This window comes from Takifugu flavidus, chromosome 15 (genome assembly GCF_003711565.1).
Source record: "Takifugu flavidus isolate HTHZ2018 chromosome 15, ASM371156v2, whole genome shotgun sequence".
NCBI lineage: Eukaryota > Metazoa > Chordata > Actinopteri > Tetraodontiformes > Tetraodontidae > Takifugu > Takifugu flavidus.
In genome coordinates, this window is record NC_079534.1 from 7231247 (window position 1) to 7245306 (window position 14060).

The window sequence follows — 14060 nt, forward strand, 5'->3', positions numbered from 1 at the left end:
CTGCCAACCCAGATTGCTGCCCCGGTAGAGACACATATGGCCTGTGGGACTTTTCTCAAAAACTGCAGGCAGCTGTGGTGGATCTCCTGTTCTTGTTTTGAACAGAGGATGTTGGGGCCTGATCCTCTGAGTGGTCACGTTAGTCTCCTAACTACAAGGGTTCTGCCAAATGCTTTTCTCCACCCTGATCTGAAAATCTATCATGTCAATTATGTGTCCGTCTAGCATGGCCGCTGCCTGTCCAGAACAAGCCTTGTTTCAGTTCCTTTCAACCCCCCCCTTGTTTTTTTTTCCTTTACTCCTTTCAGCCCAGCTACCATCAGTGGTTACTCCCTGGTCCCCACTGGGCCGCAACAACAGGATTTTAATTGTCTGAGATTTTATCATCCATCTTTGCTGTCTCACAGCCTTTAGCTGAGGATTTTATAGATCTCATTGATGCTTTTGACCTTGGACAGGGTGCGACTGAACCCACACATGCACACACTCAAACTGGTTTGATCATGCACTGCGTTTGCTTCTTAGACTGACAAGCTGTGTTTTCTGATTATGCCCCTCTTTTATTTGACTGGATGCTTACCCTAGTGTCAGCCATGTTATTAACCTCCCGTTCTGCTTATTTATCCACTGCCTTCAGCCTTGATGTGGAGTTTAAGCGATCTTCTCTTTGTTGGAACCCAGCCAAGTGAACTTCCTTATTCTTCAGTTGGCACAACTATCAGAGATTTGTTAAAGGGAGAGAGACAGAGTACCTGTCTCCCCACGATCAGCTCCTTTGTTCATGACCTCCAATCCACCTCACCGCTTCCTCCCACAGGGGCTCGGGAAAAGGGCCATTACAATATATCACCTCCGTGTGTTGACCCTTCAGCTACAGATGTTTACCTATTATGAGCCCATGTGTTTCAGCTCTTGACAATGTCATTAAATTAGAAGCCTCGTCTTGTACCGCAGACGTCAGACCACCTCATGTTGTTAAAGAGGAGTGGGACACTACTGGACCTTGAAGCTATTATTAGTGGCGGTTTTGGCTTGTGGTATCGTGCCATCACCTCCAAACTCGCATTCATCTCCACATTCTGATTTTAAAGCTTTTCACAGTCCAGAATTTGTTCCTTCAAGAGTATGAATGATCTTTTGGAATGATTTGGGGAACCCGGATGCTCTTTTCAGCCACTTGTGACACTCTAAATCCTAGAATCCTTGTTTCTCACACGAAGGTTATTGGAGACACAGTTTGAGGAGTGAGAAGCTTTAGGGCCAGTTTTGAGTGAATGTGGAGCTCCCCACGGTTTATTTATTGGCAATTGGCATCTTTAACAAAAACAAACATGGCCCTCTAATTTTATTATCTGTCCAATTATAGATTATCTTCTGTCATCTCATCAACTGCTTTATATATCACATATGGTTCACCCAGGAATGAATCACCAGTTCATTGCAGGGCCCTATATGAGCATTTGTGGGTTTGGTGCCTTGCTTAAGGGTACATCAGCAGTGCTCTAAAGGCATTCTGTCACTTTTCCCTACTACCAGAACATGCTCTGTCCATGCTGGGGCTCAAACCAAGAACCCTCTGCTTTTGAGCCCAGTTCCCAACACCCTGAGCTACCACCACCCGGATCACATTTTGTGGCTCACGGCCAAGTAAAAAAAAAACCAACAACAACATTTTAACTCACCAGCAACTCACAGACAGAGCTCTCAGAGTTTTCAGTTCGCTGTTTAGGCTTTTATTGTTCCTCAGAACTTGTGTTTTATTCATTTGTGTCATCTCACAGCACTGTGGTCGACCATAGTAGTTTTAAATGTGCTTTAAAAATAAGGTGGATTTGCTTCGCCTTATCGGGCAGACATCTTTGCTTCCACGGGATTTCACTGCTACACTGAACAAGCCGGTGAGCGGAGGTATGGTGTGTCGGCACAGGCACGCCATCTTTCCTTACGCGTTGGAGAAGTCTGTCACGCATTTGAAAGGGCTGTACGCTCCTAAGAGCGAGCACCTGAGAGGACCCGGGTTTCGATTCTGCAGGAAGGGAAGGAGTCGGAGCTTCTTTTACAGTTATATTTTTTTGATCTCACAGGAGCAGCACAGATATTGTCGAAGCTCATTTCACTTTTCATCTGTATCTCCTCCAGCAGAAATGAGGGTTGGATTTAGGCTATCTATAGCACGCTTGCAATCTCCCAGCAGCCCACACACACACACACACACACACACACATGCTCACACACCTTACCACTCATTTCTATCACACCAACAAACACACAATCACACTTGCTCTGGTTTTATTAGAAATTCATCATAAAATGAATAAAATATGAAATACATCTTCTGAAGCCTCATTGTTACATCTGCTGGTTCACATGTCGAGAGGCAGAGGAACCATTCTGGGCATTTGGATTTTTTTAATTTATTTTTTCCCCCATTTAAGACCAGCATAAAATGTATGCTTTTACATTCATTCATACTTTCATTCATTCATTCATTTAGAGGTGTTAGAACGTATTCTGCATTGCTCAGAGGAGAGATACACTACTGAATAATGGATGCAAAGCAAGGGAGAGCCTTCTTCCTCTTTAAAATACAGATTTCCTTCCTTTTCCTTCCTTTCATCCTTCCCGTCTTTCCCTCCACTTGTGATTGCTACATGATTGCACAATATCAAAGATGTTCTAGTCCATATAATTAGTGTCTGCATCAGGTTTTATGGAAGCTCAATACGATCTAAATAACCTCCTTTTACTAATCTCATCAGACTCTATAATGAACAGCGTCTTGTTCTGCGCAGCAATATTCTTGATCTCCTCGCCCTCAGGGACCTTTAACCCATTTTACAAAACAGGCCTCCCCTGCAAACTGCTGGAAATAAGTGCAGTAGTACGGAGAGCAGCTTCTACTATAACTTGCTGCTCAAACGGCAGAATACTGAAATCAGACATGGCTGAGTTTAAATTTGCCCTTAACAGGACAAGTTAAACAGGACAATAATGATGCACTGTCATAATAATGACAGGATGGGAGTCCAATTCGGTCCTAATCTGAAATGAACTCCCTGCCAGCTCATTTCTTGCTCCCTAGTTTCAGTGGGAACAGATTTCAGTACACGCGTCGAAGGTCAAATTTTACCGTTAACCATGGAAGCTGTCACATGTCCCAGTACAGAATAGTGCTGCTTTGTCCATTCACCTGTCTCTGGGTCGCACTGGTGCTCACATGGGTCCAGGAGGCGTCGTCCACACAGCTCACTGAGCCATGGTCCGCTGGCATTCTGCTGATGGTACAGCAGGATCTGAGCTGGGTTCAGCCAGTCGGAGGCATCCAACTGGCTCCCCTGAAGTAAGATGAACCTGGATCCTAAGCGAAGAAAGAATGAAACCATTAAGAACTGAACTGCAGCAGTGAAACAGGGAGAGGCATCTTAAGGAAAACACTGGTCATATGTGGAGAATAAGAGGAAAGAGAAACATTTTTGCTTTGGTCACATCTAGCTGCTGCATCTAATTTGTGGCTCTATTTTGGCAATAGCAGGGAAGGTAAAAGGAAAGAATGACGTGTGGAATCCATAGTTTGGATTTGGACCAATGAATAAATCAGTGTAAGAGTTCAGATGGGGAATGTTGACACAAACGCATAAATAAATCATGTTTCTGTGATGTGAGCTGCTTTACATGTAGTCAAGGATACAAACATGCTGAATGAATATCAAAGAAGACTAAGAGTTTACTAAAAAGATAAGTGAAAAACAAAATTTTCATGCACATCCTATATCACATCGAAATAATTCTGGCTGTATGTCTTGGAAGAATCAATAAAATGTGGATAAAATAAAAAGCAAATATATGTTGCTATGCAGTAAAAGCTGTTATGTGTGCTTATTTTTAGATGTTTGGACATCACTCACGCATCACTGTGGAGATGCCACAGCCGGGGCAAACCAGCAGTGTTAATCACAGCCGTAACATGGAGTTCTGCATTCTGCAGCCGTGTCAAAGGTCAAGTACAATGATACATTAACTGGATATGGCGAATCTGTGCCCCATGCTTCCTGCTATTGGGCTCTGCTTCATTCCCTCCCTGCCAGAGCTGATCTCATCAACACGTGGGGACAGACGTTTGCAGCACATTAGTGTAGAAAAGTCCACAGCAGAAATGTTAATGTGTCTCTGCACAACCGTCCTCTGTTAAATCAGGTGATAATTGCATTCCTGTGGCAACGCTGAACACCTGATGTTTCCTGATTGCCTCAACCTTTTGCTATAAGACACCTCACAAAGGCAGAAAAGAGTTTGGCTTTTGCTTCCCTTCAAACTTTTCAAGGTTACCCTAAAGGTTTACATCATCGTGGATTCTGCTACCGTTGTTGTTTTCAAGTGGAAAGAAATCAATCCTTATTCTAAAGTAAATGTGTGACGGCGAGGGCGTCAATATTATTTTCTTTTGATTCGCTGTGTTCTGCAGCCTTATTCGCTATTCTGCGCGTTTTTCTCTGGATATGATGTCACTAACATCAATGTTTGACCTGAGATAAATGGTGTCTTATATTTTATTTATCAATGTTTATCAAAGTGTTGCAGTAAGTAACTGGATCGGTCCCATTAGATTCACCATACAGTCTTCCTTTTATAGTATTTGTACATTATTTTTTTCTATTATTTGTCTGTTTTTCTGCCCTTATATTGAATAATGCATTTGCCCTTTGCTTTTGTTTGGGCAGATTAGCTTTGCCTTCTGCCTGTCTCTACAAAGTCCCCACAGAGAGATATAGATTTAAATCTCCTGACATTATTAAATATCACTAAAGGTTTTGCAGTGCTGCATACATGTCTGCATTGAGGTCATCCCACTTTCCAGTGGTTTTAGCATAAAATAAATTAAGAATAGGGGAAAAAAAGACTAGCAGAAAGTGTTAAAATTCATTTCAGAGGTGTGAGAAAGGTTTATGGATGCAGAGAATTCAGGTGTGTTTCAATAAAATGGCCAGACTGTGTGTTTGTGTTCTGCTGACCTTGGTTCCAGTCTGTCTGTGAAAAGTTCCACATGTGTGACTTTTCCTGGAAAGATTGGTTTGCAGACTACATTTTCTTTTTCTTTTTTTGTGCGCTCAGCAAATCTGCTAACGACACCAGAAGAATAACAAGAAAAGCTTATGAACTGTGAGTTCTGGTCCAGCAGATGTGACTATAATATGCGCTACTGGAAGCGTGTCACAGTGTGATCTTGGTAAATTAGCCGCGGCTCTTTCCAAAGTGCCATCCTCGTGGCAACGTTGGACGCATGCAGGCATTTTCTCGCTGAAACATTTTAATGACTTCTTGGCGGAGTGCGAGTGCTCTAGTTTAGTGCATCCCCTTTTATGATCCTTTAAAGCCTCATCTCAGATGTATTTTGTTGTTCTTCGTTTCAGTGACTGACAAAACTCTAAATCAACTAAACTATTGCTTCCCCCAATCTGTTTCTTCTTTACTTTTCCTCTTTTTCCAGGTCTTTGGCACTTATACGAGGCTGTGACTGGCATGATGGAATCGTAATACTACCCATAAACGCTGCAAAAATATAGCTAACATCTGACAACTGATAACAGATGAATTGAGTAAAGTTCTAAAGTGGATGCAAATTTAAGCCAACTGAACCTGATCTTTGTTTCCTCAAAAGTGAGTCTCAAATGAGACACCTGATGCCAAATAAACACGGAGAGCTGGAATAAGTGGAGTGGGCACTGGGGTCAACAGGCTATTTAAGCATCACTGTGCAGCACTTCAGTCAGCAACTAAACAAATTAAATTCAGCACTTTATCAACCTGTTTGTGCAAATTCAATTTCCCCAAAGTGATTAATGCTTCTCTCAAACAAACAGTGCCACTTTGCAGAAAGTTATGCATTTATGAGCAGAACCTCCTTTAGAATGTTGCATAAATTCGCTTTTTAAAATAGGATGAGGATGTTGACATCGTGGTCATTAGGAGTGTCACCTTAATGTAAAAAATAAAATAAAAAGAGACAGGAAGGACTAAAAAGGAAGGGCTCTTTTTAGCACACATGTGAGTGTTGCTATTGAAATGCACATTTTCATTTAATTTAAACCTTAATTTTGTGCTTTAGCTAATCTAATTTGTTCCCTGAAATATAACTAGAGATTCATCACACACAATTTTGCTGCGATTTGTGGGGGGGTGGAAAGAAATCTGGTTTTTCCATCCCTTCCTTTGCTGAACAAATTTCATTTCATCCTCTGGATGGGGAAGGCACGTCCCATCAGTGGTTATAAACCAATTAACTAACAAACGGATGATGATGGAATCTTCTTCTAAAGCTCCTATAGCAGGTGCCAACAATCACCGGCCGTGAGCTGCTGCTCGGTGGTCTCGGGACTCAGGAACGTCGCCATGCGACTAATTTCATTGACACTCAGTCGTTAAGAACCCACGTTTGACTCTTTCCAATAGCAGAACAGAGCGGAAGTCTCTCAATCTACCCACTTGTTCATCCCACACCAATATCAATATTAGTCATCTTTATAAATCCCAACACAATTTAACCAAAGAGTCAATAAATGAATGATCACACTAATCAAATCAAATCAATCTTTATTTATATGGCACTTTTCATACGCTAGGTAGCACAAAGTGCCTCACAAAGGATAAAAACAGCAAAGAGAACAACAGAATTAAGAAAAGGACAGACACACACACATGCATACAACACACTTACACACACACCCACACACATAAACAAGCTGAGGCAAGCTGAGACATGGCTGGGCACCGAGACCTGAGGCGAAGGAGACGCCACCTTTGGAGGCCTACCAGGCCGAGGGAGGTCACGGTCCGCGACCACAGGTGGTACCGCCACAAAGACCACCCCGACCCGGACAGTCCGGAGGCTCCACGCCAAAGCACAGAGCCCCCTAACCACCCAGTCCAGGGTCGACAATGGGACAGCACCCCCAGCGGTAGACCGGAAACATCTCCCAGCCTGGCAGGCCCCCATGAGGAAACACCATGAGGAGACACTGGAGCTAAAAACTGAAGGACTAAAACAGTAAATGGGATAAAAGGTATAAAAGCTAAAAGCTGAGGAACTAAGAATTGGAGCAGTAAAACAGTACTAAGACTACAACAGACTAAAACAGTAAATGGGATAAAAGGTGTAAAGACTAAAAACTGGGAATAGGAACTGAGGGAGTAAAACAGTAAAAGTGTCAAGTAAAATAAGGATAAGACATAAATTTAAAATAATCAGAAAATCAATTAAAGGCTTGATTAAAAAGGTGTGTCTTGAGCCTCTTTTTAAAAATCTCAACAGTCTCTGCGGCCCTGAGGTTCTCCGGCAGGCTGTTCCACAGTCGGGGACCATAATAACTGAAGGCCGCTTCCCCGTGCGTTTTAGTGCTTACATGTGGAATGGTTAAAAGGCCGGTGTCGGAGGACCTCAGAGTCCGCGAGGGATGATGGAATAAAAGCAGGTCGGATAAATAAGTCGGGCCAAGACCATTAAGACATTTAAAAACTAATAGAAGAACCTTAAAATCGATCCTGAAACGCACGGGTAGCCAATGCAGCGATTCTAAAACTGGTGTGATGTGCTCCCGCCCTCTGGTCCTCGTCAGCACTCGTGCAGCTGAGTTTTGTAGTAATTGTAGGTTTGTGATGCTCTTTTTTGGAAGACCAGAGAGCAGGGCATTACAATAATCTAAACGACAGGAGATAAAAGCGTGCATCAGCACCTCCGTGCTGGCCTGAGAGAGAAACGGGCGGACTCTGGCTATATTCTTCAGGTGGTAAAAACCTACCTTGGTTATGTTTTTGATGTGTGGAATAAAACTAAGCTCAGAGTCAAAGATCACACCCAGATTTTTTACAGATTGAGATGGCTTAAAATCCTTCAATTTTGGAAAAAGTTTCTCTCTCTGACCTTCAGGACCAATAACTAAGGCTTCTGTTTTGTCCTGGTTGAGCTGTAGGAAGTTTTCTGCCATCCATGACTGGATATCTAAAATACAGTTAAAAAGGGCATCAACTGGCCCTGTGTCATCAGGAGCCACGGCGATGTACAGTTGCGTATCGTCAGCATAGCTGTGGAAGCTGATGCCGTGGCTCCTGATGACGTCCCCAAGAGGAAGCATGTAAAGATTAAAAAGGGTTGGACCTAAAATTGACCCTTGGGGAACCCCACACTTTGTCTCATGGATTCTCGAGGAACATGTATCCATACTTACAAAGAAGCTTCGATCACTAAGGTAGGAGGTGAACCAGTTAAGAACAGTACCAGAGAGGCCAACCAGGTTCTTCAGTCTATTCAATAAAATATGGTGGTCTACTGTATCAAAAGCGGCGGTCAGATCCAGTAGAACCAACACCGTGAGCTTTTTGTTGTCTAGGTTGCACCTGATGTCATTTAAAATCTTTAAAAGGGCTGTCTCTGTACTGTGGTTCATCCTAAAACCAGACTGATGCCTCTCTAAAATATCATTTGAGTTTAAAAAATCATTACTTGGTTAAAAACAAGTTTTTCTAAAATTTTACTTAAAAATGGTAGGTTGGATACTGGCCGATAGTTATTTAAAACGCTGGGGTCTAGATTGCTCTTCTTCAGAAGGGGCTTCACCACCGCTGTTTTAAAGGAGGTGGGGAAGACACCTGTCTGAAGAGAGCAATTCACCATATATAAGAGATGTTCCTCAAAGAATCCATAAAATGTTTTGAAAAACGGTGTGGGAATTGGATCTAAAAGGCAGGTTGTGGGCCTAACTTGGGAGAAAACTCGACGAAGTGTCCTCGCATCAACCAGGACAAAACTCTCCAGTGTCTCCTCAGGTGGAAGCAATGATCCAGGAGTGTTGTTGATTAAAATTTGCTGTGATAAAAGACTGGATCTAATATTATCGATTTTACTCCTGAAGTGGTCTGCAAAGGCCTCGCAGAGGGTGTCAGTCGTTGTTGTGGGACACCTGTTAAAATTACCGTTGGTTAAAAGCTCAATGGTGTGGAATAGAAATTTGGGGTTGTTTTTATTGTTGGAGATTAGTTTTTTGAAATGGGAAGTTCTTGCCTGCTTGATTGTGTTATTGTAGGTTTTGAGGTGTTGATAAAATATTTCTTTATGGATGGTCAGTTTGGATTTCCTCCACCTCCTCTCAGCACTCCTGCAGGTTCTTTTCAGTATTCTAGTTTCTTCATTTCTCCACGGTGGTGCACGTTTTGTTCGTACAGTTTTTGTGACAAGTGGAGCCACAGAGTCCAGCGTTGACTTTAATTTATTGTTAAAAGTGTCAACAATAAAATCACACGGTGCTGGTAAAATTTCTGCAGGAGTGCTCTGTAAAATCTGGATAAAATTTGCAGCCACTTCAGGAGTCAGGTAGCGTCTCCTCATCGCTCTCACAGGGGCCCCCCGCTGGTTAAAACTGGTGATGTTAAAAAACACGCAAAAGTGGTCAGACACGGCCAGATCCACAACAGAGGACCCACCCACGGACAGGCCATAGGTTATGACCAGGTCCAGGGTGCGCCCTCTATTGTGGGTCGGCTGTGTGACATGTTGTTTAAAATCCAGACTGTGAAGGAGGTTTAAAAATTCTCTGGACACTGGGTCCGAGGCGTTGTTGAGGTGTAGATTAAAATCACCAGTTATTAAAATCCTATTGTATTTAGCATAAATGATTGATAAAAATTCTGAGAATTGACTGATAAAAGAGGTGGAGTAATGGGGTGGTCTATAAACTGTTATGCTTAAAATCGGAGGGCTGCTAAAAACAAATGCATGATGCTCAAATGATGTAAACGTATTAAAAGAGACCTCGCGTGAAGACATTTCGGTCCTTGTTATTGAGGCGGTTCCACCTCCTTTCCTACCCCCCCTTGTAGAAAATAAAAAGTTAAAATCTGGGGGGCAAGCCTCTGTGAGAACAGCAGGTGCATCAGTGCCAAGCCATGTCTCAGTAAGGAGAATACCATCAAGGTTTTTGTCTAAAATTAAATCGTTTATTATAAAAGATTTGTTTAAAAGAGAGCGCACGTTCAGCACGGCCATCTTTATGTCCGCGCCGGACGTGCACTCATCATGTCTTTTTATAGGAATAATAAAAGCACTGTCACGTCTGGGAACAGTCCTGGATTTCTGTCTGTATGAAGTGATAGTGTCAATGGAGTGAGTGATCTGTGATGTTGATGGCAGACATGGGAGTAGTGGTGGAGGGGCATGTATGGTGGGGCGTGCGGGGGGTGAGCCTATATGTGAGTGTGAGTGGGGGGCAGAGTGTTGGCGTGCATGTGTTCTAACCAATAGTCAGGAGGTGGGTGTTGCGCAGGAACGGACAGTCAGGTCAATGTTCAAAGATAGAAGCCGGGACCCCTCATGGTTTGGGTGAAGGCCGTCCCGTTTAAAAAGATGGGGTCTGTTTAAAAAGGCAGCAAAATTGTCAACGAAGGGGATACTGTTGCCCAAGCAGTACCCCTTCAGCCACAGGTGCAGCTGGCGGAGGCGGCTGGTGACGACGTCACCGTAGCGAGGTGGGGGAAGCGGGCCGGAGATAATTAGCCGCTTCCCCGTCTCCAGCAGAAGGTCCACCAGGGAGATGAAGTCCTGCTTCAGAACCTCCGACTGCTGAAATTTGAGATCGTTGATGCCGGCTTCCAGAACCAGCGTGGAGGCCGAGGGGTGCTGTGCACTCAGCTGCAGGGCCGAGGATGTAACCTCCGCAACACGGGCACCGGGATGACAGAAGGTCCGGCCGTCGTGCACCGCCACGTGCCTGACCATTGAGGTCCCGACCACCAGCAGCGCGGGGGTGCGCTGCACCTGAGTGGCCGCCTCTGATCGTCTTGAGGTGCGGGGTGGCGGCGAGGAGCCTGGGGATGGTGGCGCCGGGTCGTGGTTGCTCCTGACCAGGATGGTAGCGGAGAGCCAGGTCGAGCGGGCTGACCCTGGTTCCTCGTCTGGTGAGAGCCAGCTGGACGGACAGGACCAGGAGGCGAGCTGGAACAAGCGCCCACGGGAGGGAAGTCCTGCAGGCTTAGGATATCGTACCTGTTATCCAGTGGCAGATACGGGGGCGGAGGAGGGGGAGACGGACGGGCCCTAGCGCCCCTGGCCACCACCGACCAGGGTTCCTTTGGTTTGAGCGGTGTTGAGCTCACTGGGGCTCCTGCTTCGTCCCTGGCGATGAAACCCTGCGACTCCATGGGGCGGAGGAAGGAGGTGGAATGAGCCGCTCCTTTGGGCATGGCTCCCTGGTGGTGCCGACGGGACCCCGCCGGTGCTGTAGCTGGAATTTCAGCGTTGATGGACCCGGTCCATGGCAAGGTGGTGTCATTCATGGCCGTCGTGCTCCGGTCACCAGTGCCGGATGCCTTCAGGAGGGCGATTTGTTTCGCCTGAGACATAGCGACAGTGGAGAGGTCCAGTAGGTCGACCCGCAGACCCTGTCCCTCGGACCTCAAACGGGCGATGTGTTTCTCCTGGGTCGAGGCGACAGCAGATGACTCAAGTATGAATTTGTCCCTCTCCTTGAGTTCGGACTGGAGCCCGGAGATGCTCTCCCTCAGTTTGGAGAACGTGGGGAGGCAGGACTCACACACCGCCATCATGCCCGCAGCCTGAGCTGGGGGACAGCCGCACTAGGCACCGTGCCAGCACACGGAGGTGAGCCCAGGTTAGCACCGTGGCTAAAAACAAGCCGGCGCTAGCAGCGGGCAGGTGACTCCGCGAGATCGTTAAAACTTAAAAAAATTTAAGATCCTCCGCACCGATGTCTGCTCTTCAAAGTGTCTGTGTTCCGTGTAAAATCGTAACTCACGGTCTGATGATCTCTGATGTTCCTCCTGTCGGACGCGATGTTAGCAGTCCGTCCGGTTAGCAATCCGTCCGGTTAGCAAACCGTCCGGTTCAGTCCAAACAATCAATGACAAAGTCCAATAAAAAGACGACTTTCATCCAAAAGTCCGTCCTAATTCATATCGCAGGAAATCCAACTTGATGTGTATGGACCAGTGTTCAAACCGACATTAATTTCTGTTTTATTACAAGAACATTGATCATCAGCATAAGCGCGTCAGATCGTCTCACTCACTCATGGCCAACGATAATACTGTAAGATCAATTACTACCAAATACCAATAATTCTCTCACTGCTCACTATTGCATCGCTTGTACACATCGTCTTGATTTATTTATTTACTTACAAAGACATTCAGGAACCATAAACAAAACACTGATAGAACACCCATAAGTCCTTTTGCACCAGCCCAAAACGGTGTTACAATACATTATGCGTGTACCAACATGTGAACGAGCATTAATAACTAGCTAAATACTGTATGTAACAACATGAATGAGAGAAGACCAGAGCAGGGTAGTGTCCCATTCAACAGCAGCCAGGGAAAAACTGCAGAGGACAAAGTGGAGGTGAAAGCCCCGGACCAATCTCTACTGGAGGACATGAACACAGCACTGTCAACCATTGTCTACCACTACCATCACTGAGACCAATCAGCTGATGTATGCAGCGACAACAGTAATCCTACAGATGCTTGGCTACAAGATGAAGAGCATGAGCAGCCAGAAGGAGCAAACTGCCCCATGGAGGATAAGGCTAGAGGCAAATTCGTGGCGGTACGGAGAGAAGTCAGCCTTCTAACAGAACTGAGTAGAGGTGTGAATCTAAGGAAAGAACTGCCCAAGAAATATAACAAACTGTCCACAACTGAGGCAGCGGATACTGCTAAGCAAAGGCTCACAGCCCTAGCTACCCGACTGAAGAGGTACACAGGATAAGTTGTTGGGGTCCAGGGTTCCGGATCATGTGTTGTTGTGGTCCTGCTTGTTTCTTCCTGCAGGGGGCATGGAGGAGCTGATAATTTGCTACAGCTGGCGCTGCAGGCAGACACACCTGTCGGCAATCTACATCAGGCCACCTATTTAAGGACGGAGCGCCTGTCTACCAGCGTTGGAGCGTTATCGTATCCGAATGGTTAAACTGACTCCTGTTTCCTCGTTATTGGTTGTTTGCAGCTTGTGGAAATGCTTCTCCCTGCTTGTTTGAGGTCTCCACGCTGCCCTGCTGGAGTGGAGAACATGCAGGACCTGACTCCTGACTGGACTGGAGGTCCCAGGGTCCAGGTGGGAGACACCCCCGAAAGTGCTGGAGAACAAGCAGGCCAAGATCTTGTGGGACTTCCAGATTGAGATTGACAAGATGGTGGTGGCCAACCAGCCTGACATAGTGGTGTTAGATAAACACCAGAAGACAGTGGTGGTGATAGATGTAGCAATCCCGAGTGATAGTAACATCAGGAAGAAGGAACACGGGAAGCTGGAGAAGTACCAAGGGCTGAAGGAGGAGATAGAGACAATGTGGGGCATGAAGGCAACAGTGGTCCCAGTGGTGATTGGGACACTCGGGGCAGTAACGCCCAACCTGAGTAGATGGCTCCAACAAATACCAGGAACCACATCAGAGATCTCTGTCCAGAAGAGCGCAGTCCTAGGAACAGCTAAGATCCTGCGCAGAACCCTCAGACTCCCAGGCCTCTGGTAGAGGACCCGAGTCTGATAGAAGGAGGCACCGCCCAGGAGGACGAGGAAGAGATTTTTTTGAACACCACACCACACCACACACACACACACACACACACACTAGCAGTTTCTTTCTTCAGTGGTTCCCCAGTTACTCATCTGATTCAGCCAGACATCAAATCCCATCTGATGAGACTATGCAGATATTTATAGAAACGTCCTAAATCGATCGCGGTTTTATAATTCAACAGGCGCATTCGCCATCTTTCATCTCTTCTTTCAAAGTTCCCTCCCTTTGCACCTCCATGGAATTTTAATATCTCCCTGGCAGGCCAATGCACACCGCCAGAAGGCCGGAGGTGCTCAGAATCAAATCAGAGCTGCAGATGACAGATGAGTGTGCAGAGTCTGTCTACAGCGCATCTGGACCACCAGAAAACCTCTCAGCAAGAGCACCCCCTCTATCTATCTATCTATCTATCTATCTATCTATCTATCTATCTATCTATCTATCTATCTATCTATCTATCTATCTATCTATCTA

The 14060-nt window shown here is 45.5% G+C and overlaps 1 protein-coding gene across 2 annotated transcripts in view; it reads right to left on the bottom strand.

Moving 5' to 3' along the window:
- The window catches only part of astn1 (astrotactin 1), a 260250-nt gene that overhangs the window by 170390 nt on the left and 75800 nt on the right, over positions 1–14060 (bottom strand). For both annotated transcript variants that reach the window (XM_057056562.1, XM_057056561.1), the window contains one exon: positions 3191–3358. In XM_057056562.1, the coding sequence (XP_056912542.1) occupies positions 3191–3358 (168 nt within the window). The remainder of the gene's footprint in view (positions 1–3190; positions 3359–14060) is intronic.